At 46.2% G+C, this 18728-nt stretch overlaps 1 protein-coding gene across 1 annotated transcript in view; it reads right to left on the reverse strand.

Moving 5' to 3' along the window:
• COL4A2 (collagen type IV alpha 2 chain) overlaps positions 1–18728 on the reverse strand; it is a 206709-nt gene that overhangs the window by 59126 nt on the left and 128855 nt on the right. The window contains exons 8-18 of the mRNA XM_033177281.1: positions 17680–17751; positions 17188–17223; positions 17017–17079; positions 15249–15284; positions 13167–13208; positions 11230–11328; positions 9409–9444; positions 8789–8839; positions 7667–7711; positions 1649–1702; positions 672–738 (exon numbers count right to left, since the gene is read on the reverse strand). Coding sequence (XP_033033172.1) covers positions 672–738; positions 1649–1702; positions 7667–7711; positions 8789–8839; positions 9409–9444; positions 11230–11328; positions 13167–13208; positions 15249–15284; positions 17017–17079; positions 17188–17223; positions 17680–17751 — 601 coding nt within the window. The remainder of the gene's footprint in view (positions 1–671; positions 739–1648; positions 1703–7666; positions 7712–8788; positions 8840–9408; positions 9445–11229; positions 11329–13166; positions 13209–15248; positions 15285–17016; positions 17080–17187; positions 17224–17679; positions 17752–18728) is intronic.

Genomic DNA, 18728 nt, shown 5'->3' on the forward strand with positions numbered 1-18728 from the left:
CATTTTTTTTTTAACCTAGAAGGATGCGCATTCTACAAGGTTCAGAGCCAAGTGCTCTGGTTGGAGGACTAGGTTCAGATTTCCATATGATCTTGTCAATTTGGAAGGCTGAGCCTTAATAACAAGATAAGCATTAGTGATGACACGCGCAAAGTCCTTCATTTACGCTCCAAGGTCAACTGTGACAGTGGGGAGTGGTCGTTATGTGAAAATATCTGGGAATTTAGCTGCCTTGAAGCCTGAAAGCATGTGACTGTTCACTGGTTACGGGTTACGATCAATTCCAGGTGTCAGGCTGGCAAACAGAGGGCTTAAGAACCTTGGTACCTCAGGAGAAAAAATCCGAAGGTGGCTGGGGTTGCTGCCCTGGATTTCTTTAGTGATAGTCCAGACAGCAGAACTAGAACTCTACAAGTTAAGCAGAAATGAAAGAATTCCCCAACGGAGGAGATTTCTCACGTGCAGGTAGTGAGGACTGTCTCATGCACAGGCAACACGAAGGTCTCCCTGTGATACATTTAAGCATGAGGGAAATTGTACATGAAGTTATGTTCCAAATTTCGTTTTTGTTTTGCTTGGAAAACCTGTCTTGAAAGTTCATGGCTCTGTGTCCCTAACAGGAAAGAATGTGTATGTGATACTGAACTATGCAGGTGAAATTGTTCACACACCTTTTGCTAGGGAAGGGTGAGGGGAGTAGGCAGGTAGTCCAGGGGGCCCTAGGTCTCCGGCTTCTCCCTAGAGAGGGAAAAGAGAAAAATAGGATGTGAGAATAGCCTTTTGGAGTTTTTGACAGTATGCATATTTCCAAAGAAGACACCCGAGCGTGGACCGTCAGGTTGGCAGAGAAGCTATTTCAACCAGTGGAACCACAGACAGTGCCTGGGGCAGCATCCCCATGCTAGGGTGGCAGAGCCTGGCATCCCAGCCACCAGCCACAGGTGCCCAAAGAGAACAAGACAGGCAGGGGCTCATCTCATTTTGAAATCCTTGTCGAATGCCAGGAGACTGTGCTTTCTGTAGTTCAGACTATTACATTTTGGGTAGTGACAGCCGAGCCGCTTGGCGAGGGTGGGCTGGGAGATGATGCGGCCGCAGGACCCCCATGGAGCGCAATCTGTGTCGTAAGGCAGCATTTGTCACAAGGCGGCATCCCACACACCACCTTCACCTCTTTGAGCCTCATCAGGCTCAGAAGTCCTCTCCAGATGTGCCCCACCCAGGTTCCCCACGGGGGAGTTCCCCTCTCAGCTGGACCAGCAGCACCCACCTGGTCCTCTACCTAATGGTCTCCCCTCCCTGCAAGCCCAGGAATTACACAAGCCACATCCTCCCTTGGAAACCAGGGGCACCTCACCCTCTTGTTACTACAAAGTCTGCCTTCCCCAGGTCTGTTGGCCCCCTCTGTGCCTGAGTGCACCCCTGCGTGGCCCTGAGTGGCAGGTGGCACCCTTCTCCCTGGCTGGGAGCACACGTGGCTCGTAGGTCACCATCCACCTCGTCTGTCCAGTGTCAGGTGCCATGTATTTGGGGATCTCGTACTTTTTAGGACAGGGGATGCCTCCACAGGACACCATCAGGAGGGGAGTAACGCCAGCCAGGGTGGGCGAGACACCGTAAGTGGCAAAAGCATGAGAAACAGGCTCACCTTGGGTCCCCGGGGCCCATCAGGGCCTTGGTAGCCATCCAGGCCTCGGCTTCCCTGCAAGAAAGATGTATGCTTTTAATTTTTGTCTCTAATGTATAACTCCAAAAAGTGACCGCAATAGCATTATTGTATCTCATAAAATTAAGTTCATTAAAGTCATGTATTAACCCAGTCTGTGTTCAATTTTCCCTGACTTTGGTCCCAGAAGTGTCTTTTTAAGGTGCTCTGCTTGAACCAGGAGCCAAAAAAATCCAAATATAACACTTGGCTGCTATGTCTCTCAATTCTCATTTAATCCACAATAGTCCCTTGCTCCTTTCTATGTTTTTAATATCATTTTGCGGCTGTTGAAGACACTGGGTCAACTGTGCCGCGGATATTCTGTGTGGTGGGCTGCGGTCGGTCTCACCCTCGTGGGGTCGTACAATCTGTTCTTCTAACCCTGTTTCCTCCACGCGAGTCATCAGGGCGGGAGGCTGCCCTAGGTGCACGTTCCCCTTTGCAGCAGGATCGTTTGCAGAGGATGCTGGGCACCTTTTCTCCTACAGAAGGTACGAGTGCCGGGGTGCTTTTACGACTGATCAGTGGGGTCAGGTGTTGACAACCTGAACCAACTGTTGAAACCCTTCCCCGGGGGGGGATTTTGAAATTTTTCATTTAGTACCAAAATAGATGCATTAAAGTCTCTTAAGTTAGAGTTTTTTCTCTTCATTAAAAAAGGTCTCTGCTGGGTGTGGTGGCTCATGCCTGTAATCCCAGCACTTCGGGAGGCCAAGGTGGGAGGATCACTTGAGCCCAGCAGTTTGAGACCAGCTTGGGAAACAGTGAAACCCTGTCTCTACAAAAAATACATAATGTAACCAGGCATGGTGGCATGCACCTGCAGTCCCAGCTACTTGGGAGGCTGAGGTGAGAGGATAGCTTGAACCCAGGAGTCTGAGGTTGCAGTGAGCTGTGATGGTGCCACTGCACTCCAGCCTGGGCAATAGAGCAAGACCCTGTTTCAAAAACAAAAACAAAAAACAACTATGACACTAAATTTTGTTTTCTCATTCCCTTGAACATTTTTTGAAAGAAAAAGTTTACCATTGAGTCGTATCATGAGTTATCTGGATAGAAGAGTAAAGGTCTAAAAATCTAGCAATGTATTCCCTCTTTTAAAGAATATGTATGGTTCAGCTCCCAAAATTCAGAATGCTAGATGCTACAGGTATAAGAAAGGTCCATTCTCTGATTACTTTCGAGGTTATCTTGACACTCAGGAGCAGCTGCACTGAAAGACCTGTTGTTTAGACTGAACTGAGACGGGCGCTTCTCGGTGTGTGTTGTGTTGTGGTCCTATGGTTTGGACCCGGACCTTCTCTCACACTAGGTGGAGCTGAAGACTCAAAAGTAAAGACAAATTTGTGTGATTTTAAAAATGAGGTCCTGTTTAGAGGCCAGGTCATGAGATAAGCTAAGAATCCTCTAGTACCTGCCAGGATGGGAGCTGGCAGCTGGACACTCAGCAGGAGCCGTGAGCACAGCCACAGACTGGCCAGCTCAGACGGTACCCTGGAAAGTGTCAAATCTGAGCTTCACTCTGGGCCACAAGCATCACACACCCATGCTGTGGCATCCTCAGCAAACAAAACAAGCACCCCAGACACCACGTGTCACCATCTCTGCTGAAGAGTCCAAGACAGCAAGGGCACTCTGGAAGCATGTCTGAACCATGTGAAATGCACTGGGCATTGTAGAAAACCCACTGGGGAAGGTGGACAACTTAAGGAGCACTCAGGATTCCTCTGAGGCAGCCGGAACCCCAAGAGCCAAAGCAATGAGCTAAAAGTCTCCAGGGGAGTTCCCAGCGGCAGGTCAACAGGTCAATTGACTGGGGGAGGCTGAGGGTTATGCATGACTTAAGGAGAAAATGCACCCTCGGGGTTCATCTGAGACCACTGGCAGTGAAACCCAAATAGGCGGGAACCCTACCCCAAGTCAAAATGACGATCGAAACTCTTTCCTCTCTGTTTCTCAGTGGCAAACACAACAGGGTCGGGGAGGCGCAGGGATGGCCAAGGAGAAATCACCCAGGCGCTCGCAGAGTCAGGCTGGCAACCACCCCGGGAAGGAGCCAGCAGGGGCTCCGCGGGGCTCCCTGAGACCCTGCTTCCAGGCAAGGCCTGTATTCCTGCTAGCAAGCTCACCACAGAGCCCACCCTTAGGGGAAGCTGAGGTCAGGAGACTGACATGCAGATCACTATTTTAGAATGGATAATTGCAAAGGGCTTTGAAACTGCACACTCCTTTCTCCCCGGGCCTCCCCCAAATCTAATAACATATCACTCATTTGAATCCAGTGAGGTCACATACATGATTCATGGGAAGTTCTGATTCTGCAATTTTAGAAGTACAAGGTTGATTTTATGTTTTTCAAGGGTGGAAATAACTGGAGTAAGGAAAATCCTGAGGCAGAAGTCCTCAGGGACTAGCTGGAACAAACATGAAAAGAATGTATGGCTAGACCTTTTTAGGGAAATACATGCTTCTGCAGCTTAAAAGCAGTCTGCTGTCTCTCATGGTGTGAACTGGCCCGTTACCTTTCTGTTCTTCATTTGCCTGTTGTACCCTTTTCATTTCAGTGGCCGAGGGAGCACCTGTTAGGCTAAATAGAACGCATGTGCCTCCTGAAAGAGGTGTCCCTGCAGAGAAACCCTGCCAGCCTGCAAATGAGATGCAATTGAGTGTAAAAGACGAAAGAGAGTGAGAGTTCCATAACAGAACTCAATCTGAGGTCATGTCTGCCACTTCAAGCCCTGCAGAGGAAAGCTACACACAGCCACAGGGAACACTGAGGCTGGATCTGGTGAGAGTCCAAGTCATCGGCACTGCCGCTGGTGCAAACGCAGCGTCCCTGGAGTCCTGGACAGTCCTCACAGAGGACAACAGTCCTATTGAGGGGGGCTTCCCACAACATGACGCGTGCCGGTGTAGCATGTACTCCTCAAAGGAGACTAGGTCTCAACGAACACTTTTAAAAATAACTCTGGAGTTATTTTAACATGATAAAATAACACTGGGGACAGCATTTGCTCAGTTACTAAGGATATGTTTACCCTAGAAAAAGGAGGGGAAACCATCTCTAATTTCTCAGAAAATTGAATATAACCAAATTCATAAACGCTATGCCTCCATTCCTTTTTAGAAAAGGTGGGAACTAATAGAAGTTCTGACAATCTCAGTAGGGACGACAGGTGACCAATCCCGTGTTCATGTGGAGGAGGGCAAGTTCCTACCCAGGACATCTTTCTTTTTTCTGGTTCCTCCCATTTTGATGCACTATTTATGTTACCGAGCAGTTGCTCCTCGGAGGGGCTTCTGGTGTCTGGGGGAGGGGTTGGGTGGTGACAACTGAAAGTCATGGAGTGACGGCCACCTGGCCAGTGGGATGACAGAGGGCAGACACAGCCGCGGTGCAGAACGGTGCTCATAAGCAGGTGGCTGCGTCATGTGTGTATGTCTGCCTATTTCCCATTTCTATAGTTGAGTAAACTGCCTCCCCGTAACCCACTTAACTGGAAATATCTGCGTCTTTCCGAGTTGTTGCAACTGTAGAAAGTAAGCTGGGAAATGAAAGCCTGACGCCTCACCATCCTCACATCTGGGCCCCAGCCCTGGAGCTGCCAGGTGGCCACTGTTTGCATAGCATCTTGTCTTTCACTAACTTTGAAGTTCCAGGGGGCAGTTCTGTGGAACTGCATTTTTTTTTTTTTTTTTTTGAGACAGAGTCTCACTCTCTCTCCCAGGCTGGAGTGCAGTGGTGGGATCTTGGCTCACTGCAACCTCTACCTCCCGGGTTCAAGCAATTCTTGGGCCTCAGCCTCCCGAGCAGCTGGAATGACAGGCATGCGCCACACCCAGGTAATTTTTTTAAAAAATATTTTTAGTAGAGACAGCATTTCACCATGTTGGCCAGGTCGGTCTTGAACTCCTGAACTCTATGATTCACTCACCTTGGCCTCCCAAACTGCTGGGATTACAGGCACCTGGAAATGTACTTTTAAACACTACAACTCCCTTGTGTTGAAGATGGAAAACTAAAGATAATTATAATTTTACTAGCACATGGCAGGAAATGAACATCAGCACTTCAATCACATGGGGTAGGTGAAAATGGGTTCCTTTTGAATGATAACGTCTGCTTTAGCCTCTGTCCCTTTACAACGTTTGCTTTTCCTAAGCCATTAACTAGAATGTGGCCTCGGGTGGGGTGGGTTTGGATAGCTCTGGCTGCAGGTGCGCTGCCTTTGGGAGTGCTCCCATCGGTAACTGATGTTATGAAAGGCTGGGTGTGATTACGGCAAAGCCTGGCATTGGCTCCCTGGGCTGAGTTTAGCATAAAAAACAGGAATGGGAACAGTAAGATCATTTGAGGTTGCAGGAAGTCAGCAAGATGGTGTTACGTTTGAATGGTCAAAACCAGAATGCTGGGTCAAGACGACCATGCCTAGAGCCAGTGGAGGTCAGAAAGGGAGTCCGGGAGGCAGGTCCATCTGCGGTCCCGGAACAAGCCTGCGGAGCTCCCACCAGGCCTGCCAAGCTTCTGCACCAGCTAACTGCAGCCTGTGAGCCTCCAGATGCCACACTACCCCCCGTGCAGCCCCGAGCAGGATTCAATGGAGCTGTGATTCCGAGGCTAGTGATTTTCATCATACGCTATCTCTATGCATCTACTAGGACTGAGCGGTGGACATACTAGCCCATGGGCAGACAACCAACCCCTGTGTACCACCGAGGTGACTGCATGTTGGCCGGAAATATGAGAACCACCTTGAGGGGGTAAGGAAATAGGGCGCATCCACTGACTGCCATTCTCTAAAGAACGAGGCAGATGCGGACCTGCCAACATGGAGCACTCTCTAAGGGGCACTGGGCAGAGCAGCACAGACACGGTCATTTCTTTGGTTGCTCCGTTATATGCATGTGAAGCTACACGTCTTTGTGTGCATGTTGGCATGAGTGCCATGTGAGACCCAAGGGGCTGTCCGTGGTGGTGCCCGGGGAGCCTGCCGGGCCTGCGTGGGACGTGTGTGCTGTGGGCTGTGGGGTGGGACCCGCACGCACAGTGAACTGTGAAAAGGCATCAACCACTGAACTAAAACATCGTGTATGACCTAGAGTTCAGACGGTTCTAAATCTGACCTAGATTCATAATACATTTCTTTTGTAAAATTTTATCATTATTATTATTTTGAGATGGAGTTTCACTCTTGTTGCCCAGGCTGGAGTGCAATGGTGCGATCTCGATCTCAGCACACTGTAGCCTCTGATTCCTGGGTTCAAGTGATTCTCCTGCCTCAGCCTCCTGAGTAGCTGGGATTACAGGTGCCCACACCACTTCTGGCAAATTTTGTATTTTTAGTAGAGATAGGGTTTCACCACGTTGGTCACGCTGGTCTCAAACTCCTGACCTCAGGTGATCCACCCTCCTCGGGCCTCCCAAAGTGCTGGAATTACAGGCATGAGCCACTGCTCCTGGTCCATAATACATTTCTTACATAACATTTTTCTCCTAAAAAAAAAAAGCCGAAACTCTGTCCACAGAACTCATGATAAAAATAATTGGGTTGTCATTAAACATAAATGAAGTGTCAGAGTATGGGTCAATCTATAAAAAAATTGAGGTGGACCCTAGGTCACCAAGTCCAGGACCTTCCTACGAGCGACAAGGACACGGAGGAGGGGTGTGAGGCTGGACGATATAGAAGCCATGGCTGGTGGGGTTGAGTGACGGACACTTTGAAGGGGAGGAACCAAAAGATAGTTTGTAAAAATGAGAGCCAAGGTAATGACCCAGCTCAAGTATTGTGAATGACCTGGAAGGCAGGATTATCTGTGTGACTGCAAATACAAGAACCGTTTTCGATGTTTTTTCTGGAGATGAATTTTCTTTCCTGAGATGCCAAGGCCTACTTATTTAACCTCTGTGGGATGTCGTGGGCCCAGAGCAGAGTGCAGTTCATGCATCCAGCTTACCTTCTGTCCTGGCGATCCTTTTTCACCACTCAAACCAGGGTAACCCTGGATTGAACAAAAAACAGAAGCAAACAGCTCAGAATATGCAGTAACATTTCCAGAGGGGTTGACTACGGCACCTGGCTATGATTACAGCAAAATGCTGATAGACAGACTGAACAAGTCCCAGGTCCAGAATTTGAAGAATAGGAACAAATTGTCAAATTCAATACCAACTATTAATATAATTCTTCCCTCTTTACAAAGTTGTGGGGGGTGGGGGTGGGAAATAATGACTATGATAAAAAGGCTCAAAGAAAGCAGAATCCATCCTAATCTCAAAGCTGCTTCACTACGGAAGGCATCAGAGCCATCAAGACTTTCATTTCCTGAGGGAGATACATCATTTTAGCAATGCTTTCATAACACGCATCATTTCTACCACTTAAAGAAATACAGAGAAATCCACCAAGATAGCACAATAAAAAACTAAAAATATAAAAAGGCTTGTACTCCAATGTTCTACTGTGTCTCTCTATTCTTATTTTTGGAGAATGTAAAATATGGTCTTTTGAGTGGTAGCAACTGCCAGATAGTCACCAAAACTCAGCTTTCTCTTCCTGGGCCCAGGGCTCTGACCACCTGTCCCAGCCCTCAGCTAGGTGTGGTCGTGGAGTGAATGCAGTCAGTCCAGGCTGGGGCTCTGGAGGTGAGGTCTGTCTCTCAGGTGGCTGAAACACCGTGGACCGGGACCCCTTCCTGCCCCTTACAACTAGGGACATTTTTGTTGGGCTCTTAGGACGGTTGGAAATCAATATGTGTTTAAGATATTCTACATTTTTGGTTACCACAGACTAACTGAGCTGAACGCACACAAGCAGAAAGGTTTGTACGGTACTGGCGCCTCCTCCGCGGAGGGTGTGTCAAGGTGGTTCACAGGATTGTAGCCAGTGCAGCCCCCAGAGCAAGATGTTCGTGCTGGGGGGCTGTGTGTGTGGGGGGTGGTGGTGGGGGAGTAATAATGGGAAATCTCTGTACTTTCTGGTAAATTTCGCTGTGAACCTGAAACAGCTCTAAAAAGGAAAGCCTACTTAAAAAAACCAAACCAAACCAACAACTGCAGTTATAAAAGGCGTGGTTTACCCTCAGTCCAGGAAAGCCCATGATTCCTTCTTCTCCCTTCAAGGAAATGCCCTAGGAGAGAGCAGAGGGGGCGTAAGGAGCAGCCCACGGGTGGCCCCTCCAGCCGGCAGGGCCCACGTGTCATCCTCTGCTCCGGGATTCTGTGTCCTCAGCCCCGATGGTGTCCAGACTGCCTGGTGATGCTCAACTCAGGCGCAGTGCAGGGCACGGTCCTAGGAGACCCGCCAGCCTTCCTGGGTTGTCGCCCATCCAGGACTGCGTGTGTCACGTCACGTGGTAAGTGACCATGAAGCTCTGAGGACAGGCAGTGACAGAGGGGACAGAGGGCAGAACCTAGTGGCACCTGAATGGAAGCCACGCCCCTCCGCCATCTTCACGCTCCCTTCCCAAACCTCAGAAGATGATTAGCCAGTGTTTATGTTACCAAGAAGAAGAAATTCTAGAACTGACTTCTGGAAATAGAGTGTAAAAATGCATGCTAATACTGTCCTACTATGGACAAGGGGATGAGAGACTGACGGTGTGCGGGCCCCGAGCTCACGGTGCACTCTGTCATGCCCAGCAGAGCGCCGAGGGCCCAGGAGCCACAGGGGAGGGAGCAGGCTCATTACTCGACTTACTCTTATTCCTGGTTCCCCCTCACTGCCTTTTTCACCCTGTGAAGAATATGAAAAATAAGAAATGCTTATTAATTTGAGGATGGTAACAGGTAAAAATCAATCTGGGTTCATTACATGGGCTGAAAGTATTGAATCAATCCTCAATCATTATAAATTGACTGCAACACACGACTCTTAAATTTTGCAGCTTCAAAATTCAAGGGAAAAGATGTGTCATTTCTTCTAGATTTTCCAAGACAAATTAATTCATGTATTCCTCTTGGTACAAGTGAAAGTCTGTCTTTCCTTCTCTGTGTTTTCCTTTATCCCCCACAGTTCCAGGCAGATGTTTACATCCGTATTGTGGGAGCACGTGCCCAAGGAAAAGCCTTAATGAAAATACTCTTTGGAAGAAAACATTATTAGGATGTCCTCTGAGGAAAAGATACACATGGAACATATTGAAACTTGAAGCAAAAGTGGCTGTTGAAAGCCATGTCAATATCATAGATCAAAAACATGATCTACGTTTTTCCCACTTCTCGTTGTCTAAAATGGTGAAAGAAACAGCAACTGGCAGATCCTCTGTCCCCATCATTCCTGGAAGGTACCTTGGATTCCTGCAGCTCACAACTGTCCCTGCAGGTTGGCCATGCTCAGCCCTGGATCCCACCCTGGCCTGGGTTGTAGACAGGGTGGGAAGCCTGACTCAGAAGATTGAGCACCTCCACACACATCAACTCTGCTCTGGGCTCCCATCCAGAAGCTGGACAGAGGCCCTCCCTGCTGCCCCCCAGGACACTTTTGTCAACAGTCACTCATAATTTGGGCCATAGCCACCTAGGTTGTTTTCCCCCGAAAGGCAATGGTCCTGCCTGCCAAATCCGCCCCAGGACCCAGGACCCAGGACCCAGGAACCAAGCCCCATCCTGACAGATGCTGAAGAGTTGGGAATCAGATTCTATTTTTTTTTTTTTTTTTTTAGTAGAGACGGGGTTTCACCGTGTTAGCCAGGATGGTCTCGAACTCCTGACCTCGTGATCCGCCCGTCTCGGCCTCCCAAAGTGCTGGGATTACAGGCTTGAGCCACCGCGCCCGGCCTGGAATCAGATTCTATTTGGAAAGATCTCCACGTTTGGGGTTTCTATTCTAGTTCCCAGGTATTCTGTGTGCCCCACATGGTACTGAGGGTTTCACAGTCGCCTGCAACCTCCTCGTCAGCTCCAGGTCAGTGTCACCATCCCCATTTGACAAGGGGAACACGAAGCCCTAGAAAGGCTGCAGGACCTCCCTGAGTGAGTGGGTGGCACAGGAGCCTTCAAACCCAGGCAGAGTGGACGGCAATTCCTATTTCAGACTAAGAGCATGATTTCAATTAAGCAAAATGTTAACTGAATGATTCAGAAACTGTCAAAAACTGACTTTGATCCTCCAAAAGGTGCTTCATGTCAGCAAAGAAGTAGGTTTTATTTTGCTGAACACATTTTGCTAGATAGTTCTGTGATTCTGGCTTTGAATTACGGTATGACCATTAGCCTCCATCTACACTGAACGTAAGGATAGACGTGAGGTTTTTATTTTTTAATGAATTCTCATGTTGCTTCAGATTCATCACAATTGTTTGAGATGATGGACTGACGAAGCAATTACACTGTGGATCTAGTAACTGTCTGCAAGCGTTGAAAACATTCTGGGAGGACATGGTTAGGGTTTCATGCATAATTTTCCAAGTTGGTGGTAAGGCTTTTTCTACTTGGAATGTGATTGAATACAATTGAAGAAATTTACTTTTACTCTCCTTTTTTTAGTTCAACTAGGAAAACAGTCAATTTTGCTCTTTACCTTGTACTGATCTGGGTGGAAGGTGACTCCTGTGGGCGCGACGATGGGGTGGAGGGTGTCCGATGGAATCCCATTGGGTCCCGGCTGCCCTACGTCACCCTGCAAATTATTTAGCAAAAGCAGTTGTCTTTAAATAGAAAGGAAACTACAAAACTCGAATACAAACACGATATGGCCAAAATACTGCAGTTTTAATTTTTGCATATTACTTAACATATGTGTACCTCTTTATAGTATAATAATCACAACATAGAGTAATCCTGGTGTAAGTGTTTTGTATCCTCCTTTCATTAGCAATCATTTAGAATTTATGCATAAAGGCCATGTAGGTTGTTCACAGTTCTGAACTGCATTGTTTCTGTGGGGTTATTTCCTTACAATGAATTTCTACATATGGGAATTATTAAGTATGAAGACTTAATGTCTTCATGGTTTTTGACAGGTATTACTCTACTGGTTGCCGTGATGGGCACCAAGATAAAAGAAATGCTGAAGAAATGAAAGACTACTTCCCCAGCTAAAGATGTTTTTATATAATAAAAAGCAATCTTGAATAAGTATCATACCCCAAGATTGCTTTAATTTGCATTTTTATCATTAGCAGAAAACGCTTTTTGATGTGGTGCGCAGATGGTGAAACCAATCTATCTAAAACATTACTGGACAACTATCCTTGCATAATATTCTGGCTTTACCTCCCAGAAATGGACACAAAAAGAACATTATTGTCTCTTCCTTTGTTTCCACATTAAACTATATCATACAAGTCTGAGCCTGGGTATCACATAACATGGACAGCAGTAAACGGGGATGATGGATCAGCTGCAGAAAGTGATACTCCACAGTGCATGCTGAGTGTCCACTAATAGAGTTATCTTAAAATACCCAAACTGTTTGTTCTCCGCCCTTGTACCTGTTGGGCCCCTGATGTTCTTTGCTAATTATTTGCATAAGCCCTTTGTAGACTGTAGACTCTAACTTAATCTCCATTACATTCAGCAGGACTATTCTCTTCTCCCACCAATGATTTCTTCCCAGATTTCTCGTTTTTATTTTATTATGTTGTTGTATTTCATCGTATGGGGCTATACATTTTTATGTGTTCGGATCCTCAATGTTTTTCTTTCTTTTTTTCCCAGAAGCCCTCTCTTGCTAATTGTTCTTTCCTGACTTCTTCTATGGCATTAATGTAAAGAAGGAAGAGTGTCCTCTTCAAACACGAGCAGGACTTGATTCAACTTTCTGTGCTGTTCCATCAAAAAGCAGAATGGAAAACAAAACAGAAATGTTCCAGTCATGAGGCCAAGGGACGGGTCTATTTTCCAGTGAGTACATGGCTTTTGTGGTGAACGCAATGGGACTGTGTTGGTGAGGTTTTGCTTGCGGGGTGTGGGCGCTGCGTCAAGCCTGTCGTGCGTGTGATCTCACACGTTCCTCTCAAAGGTCATGAGGTCTTTGAATCTTAGCACTGTTCTAAGATTCACTGTTCTAAGGAGAAAAACCACATGGTCCTTATGGCTGCCTTTGTGGCCTACCAGGGCTGGTCCCTGAGATCCCCTGGTCCCTGTGATGGCTCCATGTCAGTCTCTGGTTCTAGTCTCAGTCCCCTCGATCACCTCTGGGTTCCACACATAAGAAGATGCCCTCAATGGCATGTCCTCACCTCCACCTGCTGAAGATGAGCTGAGTTTACGTCTCTGTCAGAGTCTCGGCTAGCCTAGATGGTCCATGTTTACCGTCTTGTTGATGCAGAATTATCACTGGCATGTGGGTGACAACTTAGCACTTTGCAATGATTATTTCCCTACGCAAATGGTCTGTCTGCAGACCAACTCAAGGTAAAAGTTTTACAGCATAGAACTTAGTAATGAAAATGATTTATTTCCTGGCTGAGAAATGCTGCATGCCTCTGCGGGAATTGACCAGGCTCCCTTTACCTTTTCACCCTTAACTCCGTAGAAACCAAGTCCTCTGTTGCCCTGAAAAGATAAATAATTTTTGTAAGTTTTAAAAAGCTAATAATCACAGAGAAATAAAATTATTTTTCTTAGAAAAAGATACCCAAGACCTATGTATCGGCAACTTTACTGAGCAACTGTATTTTCATAATATTCTTGCTTTGCATTGTAGAAACGAATTGACAGTTTGTCCTATCGGGTGACCAAGGCCTCAGAGTGAATGAGTGGGAGCTGAGATTGGACCCCAGGTGGTGCTGGCCCTCAATCGTGAGTCCCTGGTCTCTGCAGACTGTAGTCTAAGAGCATGTCCCTGGGTTCTGGCCCCTGTAGATAGAGGAAGCAGCCCCGTTTCACTCCCTGGACTCTGCATTTGAAGACCATGATTCGTCTTTTCTTCTGGCTCAGTCTTCTCTCATTTCGGCAAAATAATCCTCATTTCATATAAACTTTACCTATCTTTTTAATAATCTTTGGAAATTTAAAATCAACCCGAATATAATGATTTTGGGTGATTCTCTGGGCTTTCTCCAGTCTTTGTGTCTTCCTTTTTGCTTCAGAAGCAAAGCTAGACCCAGTGTCACAGGAGGATTTAGTAATTTCATGAACTCAGTCGCCACGTGTGGGAGGACTGACAACACTGACCTCTAAGATTCGTGCATAGAAAAAGCAAGATGACAAATCTGTGCACATCATAGGCACAGTCCTCTTCTACTCCCAAAAGCTTTGCTTCTTTCCCAGGGTTTCTGTGTTCCCACAGTGACAGCAGGGTCACTCAGGCCCTATCTGATCTCTCTCTCTCTGCAGTCTACCGTCCACCCCCTCCAATGTCCAGATATTTTCTGAAAATAAAAACAAAGCCTTCAATGAATTTTTGCCTTTTGCTTCTTCCCCACCTGGCGGGGAGCTGAAATCAAAGCACAGAAACACAGCCAGGCTAGATTAGAATGCAATTTGTGTGAGTCCCCCACGGTCCCTCTCTGCCTCCTGAGCTGGTCGTCAAAGTCACCAGGAAGTGACTTGGTCAGGGGTGAGGAGGGCTGTTTATGTTTGCTGCAGCAAGGGGAGATCTGAGGCTCATGCCTGGGCTCAGGGCTTGGCTGCTGCCTCCTCAGCCCGGCCACCCGGTCCTATTTCTGCTGCTCTTGGCCTGGAGCCCATCTTATCCTGCTCCAGGCTGCCAGGCGGTGGGGCGTCCAGCAGCCTGCGCAAGCTCCCCAGCCGACAGGAAGCCGTGTCAGAGGGGACAGGAGCCTGGGGGCATGGGCGGTGGCAGCTGTGGTCACCAGGGGTCACAGCAATGGGCAGGCATGGCAACGTGTGGCCTTGGCGCGTCCTCCATCGGGACACAGGGCAAGGGAAAGGTTCCTAGATGCTTCCCGTTGGCAGCCCAGCATTTCTGAATTATGTTGCATTTTGATCAAATACTTCCCTTGTTAACTGCATTCGTTTGTCTTGGACATTTATCCAGCTTTCCCAGATAATAAGGAACCCTAGTTCTGTCCTCTGAGTTTCTACCAAACCACCTACTTTGCTGTGTTCCAACCAATTTAACAACCTTTCTGGGATGAAAACAGTATATAGCTTTGGGCTCTAGCCTAACTTGACTATCACGGAATATATCCCTAGAGGCTGACATGAGACTCCTGTAGAATCTAATTCTAGTCAGGTAAGAAGAATGACATTGGCCTCCCTACAACAGATAGAGTTACGTTTTGTCCATTCTTGTAAATCAATGCACTTGAATAAATGTGAGCTGTCCCTAAATGGTTCTAATCTTCATTTTCAATCAAATATTCATCAGTTTGGTTTTCATATAGCAACAGATGTGTGGGAATTAATTTGCAAACAACAAATCATTCCACCTATTCACTTTTTTAATGTCCAGAGGCACCATGGATCTATCCTTGGAGTTTAACATTAAGTCTTAAAAACCTACAAAACCATTTTCATCATAATATAAACAATAAATAGTTGTTAACCGAGAAGTTTTATGGTAAAAAACAGACCCACAAACACCTAAGTACCCACTTCCCTCATCCTCAACCCCCAAAACCAACTTACTTGCTGTCCTTTTGGTCCAGGGGGTCCGGGTGGTCCCTGTACAAATACAAAGAAATGTGTAAACTGTTTTCTTTACCCCAGGACCCAGATAACATCCGCTGGAAAGCTCTGGGAAAGCCATTTACTGTATATTTAGGACATTGTGTAGGATGCATGGAGGTTTCTGATGCATTTGGCTTGGCAGGGATGATATGCTGGGGGAGAGGGACTCCGGTCAGCTCCAGTTCTCAGAATCTGCCGGCTGTCTGCGGACAGCTGTTTCTGCTTTGCTTTTGTGTGTTTAGGCTTTCGACTTCACCCATGTCCTCTCTGTGTTTGTTCTGGTCCCTTTGCAAGGCCCCGTGACTGCAGAGACAGTTTCCCTGAGTTCCTCTGGGAGTGCCCAGGAGACTCCATGCGGCACTTCTTCATGGTAACTCGGCCAGTGTTCATGGACAGAATGAATCTACAGGCTGGCACTGCAGGGTGGAAAGTCCATCTGCAATGTCATGGTGTGTCTTTCTGCAGAGCACTCAGTGTCAACACTGTGCTTAGGATTAAAGCATTTCAGATGCAGAAGAGTGTGTAAGTACAAATAAGTGGATACAAAGGAGCGGATAAGGAGGGGGTTGTGGATGACTGCCTGGCTCATGTGAAGAACCAAAAGCTGTCAGAGCAGCTAAGGACCTAGCAAGTACAATCTGTGGTGCCCGACTTCTCTGAGCTGTGCATTTAAAGTATGAAACCCAGGCATGCGGCATGTATGCTGTGACTGAGCCGACAACTGAATGGAGTGAAACAGCAAGGGCGTCTCGTATGATCCTGATTTCAGTCACCCTGACCAGGTCTTTCACAGACGGGGCTACTTGCAAAAATGACTTTCACAGCACCAGGGAAATTTGCTTTGTAGAAACAAAATCTGTTATTATTATTGTTATTTATTATAATCTGAAGAAAATCATAAGTACCCCCACCCCCAACTGTTAGTTTGACTGAGTCTCCCCAAACATATATGACTTCATTTTTTTCCTCAGTATCTGTCAAGGAACTGGTGTTAGTGTCCCTTGATAGCTTGTCTTGGTCTTGAGCAAGGGCTTCCTGTGAGAAGGTCTCTCTTACCTGCAGCCCAGATCTCTCCTTGTATAAGTTAAGGCCTATTTATCTGATTACTAGCACATGTGGGGAATGAGAGAGTCAGGAGCTCTCGCAGTGGCCAGTTCACCTTCCAGGTCACTGTGCAGCGGTGGGAGTGGCCAGAGAGCTGCACAAGCCTTAGCAACTGCCTTGCATAAGCCTTAGCAAGTGCCTTTTTCTGCTCTTCCCTTCTTGCAATGAGCCCTCTAGGGCCATTTTGTTAAACAATGGCCAGTATCTCACCTGCTGGAATGAGCCCAGGTGTGATACGCCTGCTAGCACCAGTGTGGCACAGGCCAACCCCATTTCCTCCTTATGAATCTGTGGGACTTTGGTTTGCCTTGCCCAGGGATGATGGGCTCTTTGTCACTGGGTAGGTATGGGGTGGGGATGGAAGGGCACCCTGCCAGGACCAAGTCAAAATTTGACATAACTGGCACTGAGCTGGTGACCGTAATTTTAAGTTCTTATTCTTCAACCTTAACAGCAGCAGAATGTGGGCAAGGAATGGTCCATTTTAATGTTCTCTGCTACACCTGTAAGCATCATAATTATTCTGAAAGCTCTCATCTGGATTCAACCACTAAAGAAGTGGCATCTAGAAGGGATGACCTGACGATGGTCCCAGAGTCGGCACCTGTGTCCCAGTACTTACCGGTCTCCCTGGAGCTCCAACTGGACCCATCTGCCCCACAGGCCCAGGGCGGCCGGGAGGTCCCTATGGATAGGTAGTGAGAGGACGTTTTTAAGAGAGGTAAACTGGTACTTGGAGTTCTGAAGCTCTTAAACTTTTGCTTTGAATTTCGTCTAGTAAAAATAAACTTACCTGGAAACCGACCAATCCAGGCTCTCCAGGTTCGCCCTAATGGAGAAGAAATAATTTTAAGAGTGATAGCTTTTAACCATCTTCAGATTTAGTTACCTTTTATTGCAGAGTTGGAAATAAGCATACCAAACAGATCAGCCCTATCAGGACTTAGTAATGTTAACTTACTAATATTAATTTTTACTAATATTGTGATTTAGAATATATTTTAGTAATATTAATATTTACTAACATTAAGTATAAATACTAACTTGGCTTGGAGTATTGTGAATATGGGAAAGAGATAAACACACAATTAAAAATAAGATTGAACACATTCTGATCGGAAATAAGATGACTTTTAAATTCAATGTGACTTGGGTTATGCTGCCATTCTAGGCATGCCTTCAGTACATTCATTCTTACATGCAAAGTTCACTTGGCAATTAACTTTGCTAGTTGAGAATTTACACTGGGTCCCTTCATTATCCCTCCCATCTCTTGCAAACGTACCCGATATCTGTCGCGTTCCTCTCTAGGCAGTGCATAAGGCTCACCTTTCTGCCCTTTTGGTCCTTGGGGCCCCTAATAATTAGCAGTATATTGTAAAAAGAAAAAACACAAAAAAAGTCCATTAACATTCGGTGCATCTATGATAATTTGGATGATGGAACATTGACTTTTGTAGGCAAGGTCTAATTGTTCTTATGGTTGATGGGGGTTATTCTGAACACCAGCCCCATATTCAGCAACAAGGGAGACACCTTTAATTTCCTATTGACCCAATCGTATCTTTCCTGGAGTCAGAAAAGAAATACTTCAGGATTTAAATTATTTTCAAAACCCAAATGAATCTCTGTCAACCAACCCTCCAGTATGCCAATGTTATTTTTATTCTGATAATACTACTATGGGCTTTCTTTGGCATGAGTGTACTAAACATATTAACACAAGCACCCATTTGTGGGATAGATACTGGGTCATTCTTTAAAATTGGAATTGTGTCAAATATAAACGGTAGGTATATACATACTGCATGTGTAAATACCTTTCAACATCTACTGTAAGAATCACTTAAAGTAATAGATATGTTTCTTGCTAATGAAATTGATGATATATAGAGTAGAAGTTGATGTAGTTTATTGAAAAATTGAATCACATAAAACAGAAACAGCCGAGGAAAGGGGAACTGGCAGGTGGAGCTGGAACTGAGCAGGAGGAGAAATCCACTTGCTTCAGGTGAAAACGTGATGAAGGTGATTAATGACTGTTCCTCCCTCCCCACTTTAGTTTTTTTTTTTTTTTAATAAAAAGTCTCACCAAACAAAATTTTAGTAAAACCCTGAATGTGCAAGATTTTCTTGGAAATAAGGTAGCAACATACTACTGAAGACATATTTCAGGATGTTTTACCAAGACCTTAAAAAAATAAATGAGGCTACAAAACAGATGACTATATAGAAGTTCCTCCATTAAAAAACAAACTCCTGCCCTGTATCTGCTGGAGAATAACTGCACTCCCACATCACAGAGTATTTCAGAATCTGATAAGGATGGTGATG

Source organism: Trachypithecus francoisi, unplaced genomic scaffold (genome assembly GCF_009764315.1).
Source record: "Trachypithecus francoisi isolate TF-2019V2 unplaced genomic scaffold, Tfra_2.0 Lachesis_group18, whole genome shotgun sequence".
Lineage (NCBI taxonomy): Eukaryota > Metazoa > Chordata > Mammalia > Primates > Cercopithecidae > Trachypithecus > Trachypithecus francoisi.